The 13,562-nt window shown below is 39.6% G+C and overlaps 1 protein-coding gene across 4 annotated transcripts in view; it reads left to right on the top strand.

The window, feature by feature from the left end:
• The window catches only part of nf1a (neurofibromin 1a), a 133,939-nt gene that overhangs the window by 30,222 nt on the left and 90,155 nt on the right, over nucleotides 1–13,562 (top strand). For all 4 annotated transcript variants that reach the window (XM_026191694.2, XM_026191697.2, XM_026191695.2 and 1 more), the window contains exons 5-18: nucleotides 3,223–3,329; nucleotides 3,483–3,550; nucleotides 3,642–3,717; nucleotides 4,732–4,889; nucleotides 4,982–5,155; nucleotides 7,744–7,872; nucleotides 7,989–8,063; nucleotides 8,158–8,289; nucleotides 8,518–8,655; nucleotides 8,801–8,914; nucleotides 9,683–9,762; nucleotides 11,879–12,002; nucleotides 12,159–12,405; nucleotides 13,465–13,538. In XM_026191694.2, the coding sequence (XP_026047479.1) occupies nucleotides 3,223–3,329; nucleotides 3,483–3,550; nucleotides 3,642–3,717; nucleotides 4,732–4,889; nucleotides 4,982–5,155; nucleotides 7,744–7,872; nucleotides 7,989–8,063; nucleotides 8,158–8,289; nucleotides 8,518–8,655; nucleotides 8,801–8,914; nucleotides 9,683–9,762; nucleotides 11,879–12,002; nucleotides 12,159–12,405; nucleotides 13,465–13,538 (1,696 nt within the window). The remainder of the gene's footprint in view (nucleotides 1–3,222; nucleotides 3,330–3,482; nucleotides 3,551–3,641; nucleotides 3,718–4,731; nucleotides 4,890–4,981; nucleotides 5,156–7,743; nucleotides 7,873–7,988; nucleotides 8,064–8,157; nucleotides 8,290–8,517; nucleotides 8,656–8,800; nucleotides 8,915–9,682; nucleotides 9,763–11,878; nucleotides 12,003–12,158; nucleotides 12,406–13,464; nucleotides 13,539–13,562) is intronic.

Below are 13,562 nucleotides of genomic sequence, written 5' to 3' on the forward strand. Positions count from 1 at the left end.
CCATCTAGTGTATCATGTTTTGAGCACATGTACTCTTCATTGTACAATGAAATACAGAGCAGTGCCATCTTATGTCACCTGTCAAAAGCCACATGACCACGACACACAGTAATAATATGCAATCAGAACCATGTTTTATGAAAGACGGTCGATAAATAAATCATCTACAAGTAATATATATTGGCTTGGTATAAGCCAGAAAAATCAGTGCCTCCACAAACCAAGCAACAAACAGAAGGGTATGCAGAATGTTGCAGGGAGTATCTAACAGGAAAATATTTGATACAGTTGGTTACACAGATATCAAACCTACTCACTCAAAGAACACAATAAGTAATGCACTCAACCGCTAGGGCCTGTATGCACACTCACCACGCAAGACTCCATTGCTGTAGAAAAAGAATGTTGAAGCGCATTTAGAATTTTCTTGAACAACATTTAGACAAGCTTGTGAAATACTGAGAGAACATAGTGTGATCAGATGAGACCAAAATTCTCTTCTGTCAGCCCTTGGTATTTCTTGAGCTATTTGTTTTCCTTTCCTCTAATGTCGCTATCTGTCGCTACAGCCGTCTTCTTCTGCTTGTCCACCACTACCATGTCCCGATGGTTAGCCGTCACCAGTTTGTCTGTCTGTATCTCTTAAGTCACACATGATCTTAGCTTGGTCATGCTCAGCCGCGCTAGGGGGAATGTCCCAGTTTGACTTGTGGACTACCAGGCCATACACAGATATTCCTGTATACTATACTGTACACAGATGTTCCTTTTTTATGGGCCAGGACTCGCGATGGAAGACGCCAGAAAGGAAGCAGTCAGATTAACCTCCAGCTGAAACTCTGCATCATTTATCCACGATATCCAGTAAATCCACGGTAGGGCTAGCCTTCTTTTGGGCCACTCCACTGAAATAAAATGCTGAATCGCCAGAAGTATGACCCAGACTGACTCTGGTGCAGTAAGTCAGACCAGCTGTTTAAACCTAGTTGGTCTCAGTGGCAGCTTATTTGGGTGTGAAATACAGTAAACGAATGAAAGCTTCAGGATACTTTGATTGAATGTGCTGGGCTCATTTCCTTGTTTTGCTTCATGGGGATTGGAGAACCTGAGGTAGAGTTTTGATTGTGCAACTTTTTTTAGTAACAAAGAATGAACTCAAGATCTAATATGGAATCCACTCTGGTTTTTTGTCTTCACTTTTGTGAGTGAACTCAAGCAACTCCTTATTACTGATGTTATGGACTCCTTGTGGAATGAATTTACTGGTTAATGGCATTTTGTATTGTTTTTGTGGGTGAGTGTTGAACATATTTCTTGGTGTATAGGAAATTGCATTGGGTTTGTTTTCATTCACTGTTTAGGGTGTTGTGTCTTAAATGTACAAACATCCTTTGTGTGGTTAGCATTTTAAACTGAATCCATTTTTTTTTTCTGGCTGGTACCTCAGAAAAAACTTACTCGTGAGTCTCCTTGGCTAAGCAAACTTACACTATATACAGACCTATTGGTATATGTTCTCAAGTCAAGATGTACTGGATTATAGTGCAGTGGAGGTCTGTGACTTTCATTATTTATTAAGATGATTTCTAAGTCAGTACACATAAGGGCATCATCTAAGTGTGTCTTGGTGTTTGGTTGGAACCAGATTGAAAGTTTAGTGAGTTGAAAGCTTTCTCTGCTGTGTCTTTTGTCTTTCTAATGGTTTAATGTAGTGCATGCATACTTTATTCAGAAAGTATTCAAAGCACTTGTTGCACATTCATGTCATGTTAAAAACTTTCTCCAAAATGGAATAAAGTCATTTTTCACCTCCCAATTTTACGCACAGTACTCCATGATAACAACGTGAAAAATGTTTGCTTGAAATTCTTGCACAAGTATTAAAAATAAAAAACAAAAATCTAACTTGTGCATAACTAATCACAGCCCTTGCCATGACATTCAAAATTGATCTCAGGTGCATCTTATTTCATCCTGTGGAGTCGACACACTACCATTTAGTGGCATAGGACCATGGCCTCAAATTTGGAGGTGCTAGATATCATTCCTACTGTTACAAACTTTGCTGTGAACCGCTCCAGTCCAAACTGGAGCACATGAAACCAACAGAACTACATCATCTGCAAAAAGCAAAGATTAAATTCTGAGGCCTTTTATCACCTGGCTATGGCTATCCCTCATATTCCCAAAACACCCCCCATAGGATACCCCGAAGGTTGCAGTTGAATGCTTTCTCCAACTCCACAAAACACATGTAGACTGGTTGCGTTCAATCTTCCACACCCCCTTGAATATCCTTGTGAGGATAAAGAGCTGATCTAGCGTTCCACCACCAGGACAGAAACCTCATTGTCCCTCCTGAATCCCAGGTTCAATAAATGGATGAACTCTCGTTTCCAGTACCCTGCCATAGGTCTGCCCAAAAGCTGAGGAGTGTTATCCCTCTATATTTGGAACACACACCCCCATCCCCATCTTAAAGATCGGACTGAATGCCTATCCAGGAGTGCAGCTGCAGAGGTGTGTCAGCCAAGACAACCGTGGCTTCGAGAAACTTGGGGTGAATCTCATCCACTCTAGAGGTCCTGCCACCAGAGAATTGTTCAACTACCTCAATAACCTTACCCCCAAGTCAATTGTCCGCCTCGTTCTTAACTCTGCTTCCTCTATGGAAGATGTGTCAGTGGGGTTGTGGAGGTCCTTGAACTATACTTTAGCCAAGATTCAGATTGGCAGGACCTCCGTCTTTGACTCTTCAGGGTCTGCTCTTGATGTTTCCTCCTGAGACTTGGGCCCGGCCACCAGGTCTCTCCTTCAAGCGCCCTCCTAAGACGTGGGTTCAGGGTGGGGGGCTGGTAACCTTATCCTGGGCAGGGTAAACTAGTCTGGATTTATCCGAGTCTTGATTTATTTCAAGACGTGGAGCATTTACAAATTATGGGATATGTGTCATGTATCACACATTTGCTGAATATAGTTGATAACTCATGACATTTTTATAGTTCTTTTTTAATATGATTATTATATCAAATTGAGTTTTACTGGCATAGGGTCCATTCCTATAATATTATAGGGTTATGCTGTAGTATGAATAATGAATATTCAGTTATTTGGTCAGCAGAGAGTACCTCTGATTTCCAGATTAATGTTTTAAGCTCTCTTTTCTTTATGCCTTGTTGTTTGTAACTGCTGAACAGCAGAATTCACTCCTTGTCTTTTCAGGCTTCAAGAGCTGACCGTCTGCTCAGAGGATAACGTTGATGTTCATGACATAGAGCTCATGCAGTACATCAATGTGGACTGCTCTAAGCTGAAGAGGCTGTTACAAGGTTCGTTTCTAATGCACTTACAGGTTTACATTTGGGGCTATACTATTTGTAAACAGACTACGGAATTATTAGAAGAATAAAATTAGTTTTTTATTGAGAAATTATGAAATAGAGATGTTAAAGAAAAAATTCTGTTTGGCTTTCTTCTCTTAGAAACTGTAATGAAGTTCAGAGCTCTAAAGAAGCCTGCCCAGCTTGCAGTCATCAGCAGTTTAGAGAAGGTAATTTTTTCTCTTTGTAAAAGTGCAAAATAATTTTAAGCATGATATCAGTGAATAATGCAAATGTGACACGTCTTTTTCTTTTTTTCAGGCATTTTGGAACTGGGTGGAGTGTTACCCAGATGAGTTCACCATGCTGTACCAGCGACCACAGTCAGATATGGCAGGTATGAAAAGAGTTAAATATAATATTAATATATAAGATGATGGAGAAGAAATAATTACCCCCATATCTGGGAAGTTATTTTGTTAGAACGGTTGATATGATTGTGTATTATTACAACTGTTTTTAGTAATAGTAATAATGAAACACACACACAGACAATATCAAACAGCTATCTTGTAGCAGCTGAGCTGATTTAGTCTGTTAGAGAAAAAGCTTCCATGCCTGCTTAGTAAGTGGTACAGAGCGTGTGCAGTGGTACTGTATGCATTGGCAGTGTTTGAATATACTGATGGCACATTTGATGTACTGTAGAAATGGTCTATTCTCTCCAGCGATATATGTTTAAAATAATCAGTAAGAACAATAAAAGTTTTTGAATGGCATTCTACAAGTGACATCACTACTACTGCTGGTTCAGCTGATGGTTGAATGGAAACAGTAACAGCAGTAAAAGATGACAGGTCCCTTTGTAAGTAGTAGAAGTAGTTGAAGAGTAGTTCAATAGCCATCAAAAGATTCTTTTAATTTTCTAGATGTTTTTCTAATGTTCTACATCAGCGGTCCCCAACCCCCGGGCCTCGGACCGGTCCCGGTCCGTGAGTCGTTTGGTACCGGGCCGCGAGAGTTGAGGCTCAGGTGTGAAATGTATAGTTTTCAGGGTTTTTATCGGTTTTCAGCGTTATTTTGTTATCGTTTTTATCGTTAACTCGGTTTTCCTGGGTCTTTTCACGTGTGTTATGAATAAATTTTCTTTTTTTCGGTACTGGTACTAGTTTTATTTTGTTGTAATTAATCATCGACACCTTAAAGGCCGGTCCATGAAAATATTGTCGGGCATAAACTGGTCCGTGGCGCAAAAAAGGTTGGAGACCGCTGCTCTAGAATATATAAGTAATGAAAAATATTGTCAGCTGTACATGTTTTATTTCAAATTTAACATACATGATAGTGGCTTAAAAAAAATTGACTGGCAATGTTCCTGGCATTAAATGTGTGTATTTATGTCTTTGTACAGAAGCTGCAGAGAAGTTGTTTGACCTGGTGGACAGTTTTGCAGAGAGTACCAAGAGGAAGGCAGCAGTGTGGCCACTGCAGATAATCCTCCTCATACTCTGTCCAGAGATTACACACACAATCTCCAAAGACACAGTGGAAGAAAGCAAGGCTAACAAGGTGTGACAGAAGAACACACAGAGATAAAACAGAGTTTGATTCCAGTCACATTTTAATTACACACACACTTTTCTGTCATTTTGTATCTGCAGAAACTTTTTCTGGACAGTTTACGGAAAGCTTTAGCAGGGCAAGGTGGAAGCAAACAGCTGATGGAGAGTGCTGCCATTGCCTGTGTCAAACTTTGTAAAGCCTCTACTTACATCAACTGGGAAGATCATTCCACCATTTTCCTCCTGGTCCAGTCCATTGTCATGGATCTCAAGGTCTGACCACTTTCTGAAAAGCATTCCTCCTGTTTGTTCAATCTTAGGTTGTGTTAATACTGTTTATTATTACATAGCGAATAGTAATGAATCTTTACACATCAAAGATGAACGCACACATCGTGCCTACATACTGGACATAAGTTATCACTCAAATATGTTTCTAAATGGGTGTACATATTTTGGGAAAAATAGTTTGAGCATCGAAACCAAACTGATTTTCTGAGATTTATTGAAAGAAAGTTCAAAACTTTGCAAAAGGATCAATATACAGAATTTGTACCAGCATTGACCAAAAGGCAAAATTATAGCAGCTTCTTTATAGCCATTGTCTGGATACAGTCTTTGTCTATTCAGTGGTTGGGAGGGAAATTCTCACCATCATGTAGGCACCAGCTAGATAATGAAGTGTGTCATGCCCTTGAGCAAAGTTTACAGTCAGTTGTTTTCCTGTCTTCATTCACTCCTTCTTTGTACAATAAAGTTATAATTACATATCAATAGTACATAGTGGTTTGATGAGGTAAAGTACATATTTTCCATCACATTTCAGTCTATTTGGTTATTTTTAATCAGACATTCTCAGCGAAAAATATCAGTAATAATACAAAGGAAAACCCTCCAAAAATATCAGATTCGCGCGTAGAGTTTAAGCGATTATGTTTTGCCAAGTCATGAGACTAGTCGCATCTATTTGCTCTCATACAGCTTTGAGTCGATGTCTAGAAGAATTAGTTAATCTTTCCTGTTTCTAATAAATGTAATTTATCCACTCTGTATTTTTGTTGTGAGACTTTAACACTTCTAGCATCCAAATAACATAAATATGTAAAATGACTTCACCTATCAAAATCTTAAATGGACAAAACCTTGATCTTAGAAAAAATGTGCAGAGCACCAGATTACTTCAAGTTTTAGTTCTTGCGGTTGCCCTTCAAAGTATTTAACAAAGTTGATCCTCTTCCTAATATTTAACTTGTTTTAAACGTGTCACTTGTCTGAGCATCCATGTAAAAGTTCAAACTGCTTGCTGCTCAGGTTACTGGCGTATGCACAGTCTTATCTGTCTGATTTTAGAGTGTGATGAATCTTCAGATTTCTTTGCTGCTCAGTGGACAGCAGGCACAGCGCCTCGTCTCCTCGCCTCATGTCGAGCGTACTGAGTTCTCACTGTAACTCCCTCCAAGCTGAATAACGGACACATGGCATTCTTGATTTCTTCTGGCATTTAGTGGACACAGGTGCCCCCAATGATGCGTTGAGAACTGTACAAAACAACATAAAATAATCAATTTTCATAGAGAATAAACAATAAAGCATGTTATTCAACATGAAAAAGACATTCACAATTTGACCTTTTACAGTTCTTAATTTAACCTTTACAAAATGTCAACACATTCTGTATTGCACATGACTAACATAAACTCGACAGATCTGTCACAAATAAACATCTTGTTTTCATACCAACACATAGAATACAAATTGCATACCCCGACTGCTGCTGACGGCAGCCACAAAAAAAGGCTTATGTAGGCATAGATGTACTACCTGCAGTTTTTATACCAGTTCATCAGAAGCAGGAATAACAGCAGTTTGTTTGAGTCTCCACTCACATGCATACAGCGGTGGATCTGAGTCACATTTAACCATCTGCAACATTCTGTTCACTGGTGTTTTATTTTATGTTCCCCTGACATGATGACACTCGGTTAGTTTACATGTCAAATCTTAACCCTGCAAGTTGACAGGACAGCATGATAACAGAAATGCATGTTTGAAAGATCCAAATAAAAGATCAGTGCCTTCATATTGCAAGCATTTTACACTTGTATTAACCACCAAGTTTATTGACGGATCACTGATTGGTGGCACTGAAACGGATGAACTCGGTATTTGTTAGTAAGCGTGTTTCACACTGATGAACTATATGACTATGATTACGAGTGTAAGCTGGTCTTCATTGGCTGTCTGTGTGTGTGTTAGTAGGCAGGTTAATGCATTGTGTGTGTGTCTTATTTTCATCTCTGTTGCGATGCTGAGGACAGTTCCCCTTCTCAGCCTTTGCTCCAAGTCAGTTGGCTTTTACTGTTTTTCAGGACAATCCTTAAACAATCATTATGCAGATCGGACTTTAAAGAACATCCAAAGGCTTTGAAAGATATTACTTCATTCATTATTATTACATATGTTATACATATGTAGGGGCAGGGATAGCTCAGTAGGTAAAGTGGTCGCCCCATGATCGGAAGGTCGGCGGTTCGAATCCACTTAACGGCTACCCTGAGGTACCCCTGAGCAAGGTACCGTCCCTACACACTGCTCCCCGGGCGCCTGCTTAGTGGGCTGCCCACTGCTTCACTGAGTGAATGGGTCAAATGCAGAGAAAAAACAAGTAATTTCCCCATGGGGATCAATAAAGTATCCATTATTATTATTATTATTATTATTATTATACGTTTTGTATATAACAGTATTTGTAACTGCTGTAACTGGTCCCTTTATTATATTTATCTATAAGGACGTTGTGATGAAGTTTGTCTTTGTAGAAATGTGCTTGTGAATGACATCAAGTGACTGTGTTTCATCAGGCTCTGCTGTTCAACCCAGCCAAACCCTTCTGGAGGGGAACGGGCAGTCAGAATGCTGATGTGGAGCTCATGATGGATTGCTTTGTGTCCTGTTTCCGCATTAACCCTCACAACAACCAGCACTTTAAGGTAGACAGGAAAAAAGTGATATTCATTTTCTTGTATGGCATGTTAACCTTTGTTTGAAGGTGCATGACATGAGAAGTTTCCTGTAAATCTCGGGGTGCTTCCTCTTTGTCTTATAGGTCTGCCTGGCCTCGTCATCCCCTTCCACCTTTCACTTTGTCCTGGTCAACTCGTTACATAGAATAATCAACAATGTAAGTTTGCATAGGCTCATACATCAGTGGTCCTGCAACAGTTTGAAGTGTTCTGTGACTTACTTGTCATCTCTTGTCCTGTGTTTTATTTCAGTCCCACCTGGACTGGTGGCCTAAGATTGATGCAGTATACTGCCACTCTGGAGAGCTTCGCTTCATGTTCTCAGACACCCTCAACCGTGTAACCCAAGGCACTGGCACACATGCCCCCCTACGCATGACTCCGGTGAGAAGGCATAAGGATATTGTAAACTGTTTTACTTATTTAAACAAACTTGTCTGAAGGTCAGAGAAAGCATGCCTCAACTAAACATGGCAAAAGACAAACTGTACTATTACAATAAAGAGTCAACTCTGCAATATAATTATACATGTATATAATTACACTTGGCTACTAGTTACTGCTATATTGTCTTTTCTCTCTCTCTGCCTCTCTCTCTGCTGCCTGCTACAGAGTCTAACATTTATTGGAAAGAAAACCACCAGCCTTAAGTTCAAAGAGAAAGCCACAGATTTGGACACTCGAAGTTACAAGTGCCTCCTCCTTGCTCTGGTTAAACTCATCCATGCCGACCCCAAACTCATGTTGCATGTGAGTCCCTCTACATTTATGTTGGACTGTCTTATCAGCTAGAAACAACTGATATTTTTCTTTGTTTAAACTGGTACAAAAATATCTTTCGACTTCAATATTTTGCAAGTATGCTCATATTTTTGTTTGTGTCGTTGTGTATCAGAATCCAGTGAAACAAGCTCCAGAGATGCAGAGCAGCACAGCAGAGCTCATCACTGGCCTTGTGCAGCTGGTGCCGCTAACCAACAGTACCCAGCTCTCACAAGAAGCCATGGAGGTCAGAGTCCAATGCTCAATGCTCGGTGCACTTCCTACAGATATTTAAAATGAAAAGCAGGAATAAAAGGGAAAAAACTCCTTTCAGTTTTACACATGTGAATGTTCACATGACTAATAACATCCAGCTATTAGCCAGTCAGTAGGCTGAGCAGGACTTTGCTATCCCTAATACCATTCGGCTCTCTCTCTCTAAAGTCTGTTGTCTTGCTGTTAGACAGACACCAACTTCATAGTTGTTGACTGTAGTTGGCCGTGGTGCTCTTGTTCTGCTGCGGGGATTTGCTGAGCTGCAGAACAAGGACTCCAACTACAACTCCATTCAAAGATTGTAGAGGTGGAATCCATCTGTGGGAGCAAGAATTCACTAGAGACAACTGATTATTGCTGTTGTCTCCTATTTCAATTTAAGAAAGTGTTTTATATGTTCTGTGGAAAACACAAACAAATAAAACAGGGAAAAAAAATGAAAGAGCTAGTTGAACTTATATGATCACACAGCTCAAGCTATTTATTCAGCTTAAGGCTAAAGAACAATTTCAAAAATACTTTTTTCTGAAAGTTCTGACCCAAAGTGATGATATCTCTTGAGGTTTGTCTCAAATTTTACACAGTCTCACGGTCTCTGGAATTGTGGTAAATTTCTTATGCAAGTTATTATAATAGAGATAGGAACTGATCTTTTTATTTTTGATTGTTAATCTTTACCTCTTCCTGGTTCTTTCTCTTAAGTCTAAAATCTCCTTCCTCTTGCTCTTTTGATTTCCAGGCTTTGTTAGTTCTGCACCAACCAGAGAACATAGAGCTGTGGAATCCTGATGCCCCCATAGAGACATTTTGGGACATTAGGTACAACAGTCTTATCTTTCTTGAAGAAGCTAGAGATCTTAAATTTGATCATTCCCATCAAGACTCAGCAATGTCCCAAAGGGTTGTGACTCATTTTCTTGCCTTTTAGTGAATTTGTTTTTATTTCATAACACAAACAATATTACATCCATCCGCTGAATATGTTTTAGAAGATATTTTGACATTGAAGCCAGGAACTTCTTGGACATTATTATGTCTAGTCTATGCTGGGGCATAGAGTATAAAACAAAGTAGAGTCCCAATAAAAAGTTTGAGACCACTTGAAAAATTGCAAAAAAAAATCATATTTTGCATGGTTGAATGATAAAAAGGTTCCAAGTCGAACTTGAACATGCAACAAGAGGAAATGGGAGTGAGACAAAACATTTTTTTGAGCGTGCAAAGCTTAAACTGAAACAGCTGATCAAAGGTTTTGCAAAAATGTGGATTCATTGTCATCTTCTGTCCAGTAGTCACACTGTCATGAGGTTCTGATGGCAAAGGCAAAGAAGCTTTCCCTTTTTGAACGTGGTCGGGTTGTTGAACTGCATAAGCAGGGTCTCTCGCAACACACCATCGCTGCTGAGGTGGGACGCAGCAAAACAGTAATTTAGGATTTCTTAAATGAATCCTGATGGTTATGGAACAAAAAAGTCAAGTGGAAGACCCCCAAAAATTTCACCAGCACTGAGCGAGAGGGTCTGTCAAGACACTGGATGATCCTCAACCCAAATTAAGGCTGTTACTGGTGCTGAAGGCAGCCCCACAATCAGCAGATGGCATCTAAGACTGAAGGGCTTCAAAAACAAAAAACGTCTCCTTAAACGCCACAGAACTGACCTGTTGGACTTTGCAAGAGAGCACCAAACATGGGACATTGGAAGGTGGAAGAAAGTTTTATTCTCTGATGTGAAAATTTTTTTACTTCGATGGTCCTGATTGTTTCCAATGTTACTGGCATGACAAGCAGATCCCACCTGAGCTGCTTTCTACCCACCACAGTGGAGGGGGCAGCACAAGAGGTACAGGGTCGTCAAACGGCCGCTGGCTATGTCCAGATGTTGCAGAGAACATCCCTCATGACTGAGGGCCCAGGTCTGTGTGGTAACAACTACAGTACACAATGCCCACAGGACAAGGGACTTCTTCCAGGACAATACCATCACTCTTTTGGACCATCCTGCATGTTCCCCCAATCTACAATGCAACTGAGAACCTTTGGGGATAGCTGGCAAGGGAAGTTTACAAAAATGGACAACAGTTCCAGACAGTAGATTCCCTTCGTGCACTCGTCTTCACCACTTGGAGAAATGTTCCCACCTACCTCATGTAAATGTTTGCATCAAGGATTCCTGCAACAAAATTTGCAGTGATCAACAATAACGGTGGAGCTATTCATTACCGAGTTCATGTTTGGAATTTTGATTTCTGATTTGGGGGGTCTACAGGGTTTTTTAGAGGTGTGGTCCTAAACCTTTCATCAGCTTGTAAAACGGCCTGTTTCAGTTGAAGTCTTGTTTGCAATAAATTGCATGCTCCAAAAAATGCTTTGTCTCACTCCCATTTCTTCTTGTTGGATTTTGAAGCTCTACTTGGAATCTTGTTCAGATCCAACCATGCAACAAATGATTTTTTTGCTATTTTTCAAGTGGTCTAAAACTTTTGATTGGGACTCTATAGCCCCTTTTAATCTTTTTAGAACTGGTGAATTAAGTCAGGACATCTTAAATGAAAATATTACAGGTAATGAGATATGATGATGATCCGTCACAGTATGACCCTAAATGCATTGAGTTGCTTTCATGTGATTGGATGATTAGATATTTGTGCTAATAAGCAGTTCAGCAGGTATAACTAATAAATTGAGTGTACACAAGTAGGTTGGACTCAGTATGTTCGTTGGAACTTTTCCTCAAAAATGACCATTTAGTACTTATTTATATATGAAGTCGACAGTTTCAGATACTGTTAATGGAATTAATGGAAAATAATGGAAAGATGTGCATTTCTGAAAGGTGCTTTTATGTTGTTATAGTGTAAAAAAAGCAGCACATACTCAGTTGATGTTATAAACATTGAAATTTACAGGACCGCTTGTTTATGTTCTTCTTTTCAGTTCACAGGTGCTCTTCCTAATTTGCCGCAAACTCATCGGTCAGCTAATTGTTAATGGGACAGAGGTTCTGAAATGGCTGAGGGAGATTCTCATCTGCAGGAACAAGTTTTTGCTCAAAAACAAGGTGCAGCCCCATTTATTTACGCACATTACTCTGGTGTATGCCCCAGTGATCAGTCTAGTCCTTGCGAGATGTGTTTCATTGGCTTAGAACCAGGAAGGGTGATGATGTGATGTCCCACAAGGTGGGTATAATCAGGATGTTACTTGCTATTTTCAGGAGTGTGCCACCATGGGTGGTGGCATCCCCATCTGTCGGCAGGCACAGACAAAGCTAGAGGTGTGCCTCTACATGTTCTTGTGGAGCCCAGACACCGAAGCTGTTCTGGTGGCCATGTCTTGTTTTCGCCACCTGTGTGAGGAAGCTGATATCCGCAGTGCTGCTGACGAGGTGCCCGTTCAGACAATCCTGCCCAACTATATGACTTTCAGTGAACTGGCATCTGTCAGCAACATGATGGGAACGGGTAAGTATGTTGCCTGTACCTTAGCTAGAAGTAATCCTCCAGTTTGGCTTCATGCCATCTAATGAATCTTTTCACATGAATAAATTGTAAATGATTTTGCTTTGATGCACAAAACAAACAAAAAAATAAACGGAAAACACGTTTTGATGCATGCTCAATCAAGCAAAATACAAAGTGTGTCCTCAGCAGCCAGTGTGTGTCAGACAATTCACTCAAGCCGAGAAAAGCATCCAAATAGGATTCACATAAATATTAAACCAAAAAGTTTCATATTTAGAATCATCATTTGATTTTGAGTTCAGTTCTTATGTAATTTGGCATACCTTTTTAGACCTACCACTTCATCTATCCTCCACTTGTTCAGTTTCTTTACATTTTTGTAAGAACAATCTGCACACATTCTAATTTTTAATCTCTGTGAGAATCACCTTTGTGATGTGAAAATTCAGTTTTTGTAGTTAGCAAACTGTGTTATCTTTGCTATTTTTAAATAAAGAACAAATTTTATGACAGGCTGCAAGTAGTAAAGTGCCTAAAGATAATAGAAAAATGTTTTTGGCTAAGTTGTCTGCTGAGTTATGTGGCTTTTTTTCATCCTTGGTTGTTCTATGCGTCAGTGTTATATGGCTTAACAAACAAAAAGAAAACAAACAACAAAAGAAAAACATTCCAGTGAAAACACTCAGATATAAGTGGACTGAAATCAGCAAAAAAAGCAGTCAGTGTCTAAAGAAAGTCATTGAAAGACCTTACAAAATCCTGGAGAACTATTGCTGAGGACCACTCAAAAGAACCCTCTTATTTCTTGGAAGTAAAATATCAAGAAATGAAATTGGTGCAAGACTCTTGCACAGTATTGTATCGCAATATGACATCATTTATCAAAAACTAAGCCAAAATGCAAAAGCAGGGTCTAAACAATAGGCACACACTGTGATTTAGTAGTTTTTTAGATCCTGCTTTACTAGGAATATCTAGATGTCATTGTTTTCTGTTTATATTGTCTGTAGATCCCAAAATAGAAGTCTTTAAATGAAGGCTTTGTTCTTAATTCCATAGGCCGCTCCACCTTGCAGAAGAGGGTGATGGCTTTGTTGAGGAGGATAGAGCATCCTACGCCAGGAAATATTGAAGTAACATTCAATTTACATTCATTT

Source organism: Astatotilapia calliptera, chromosome 14, assembly GCF_964374335.1.
Source record: "Astatotilapia calliptera chromosome 14, fAstCal68.1, whole genome shotgun sequence".
NCBI lineage: Eukaryota > Metazoa > Chordata > Actinopteri > Cichliformes > Cichlidae > Astatotilapia > Astatotilapia calliptera.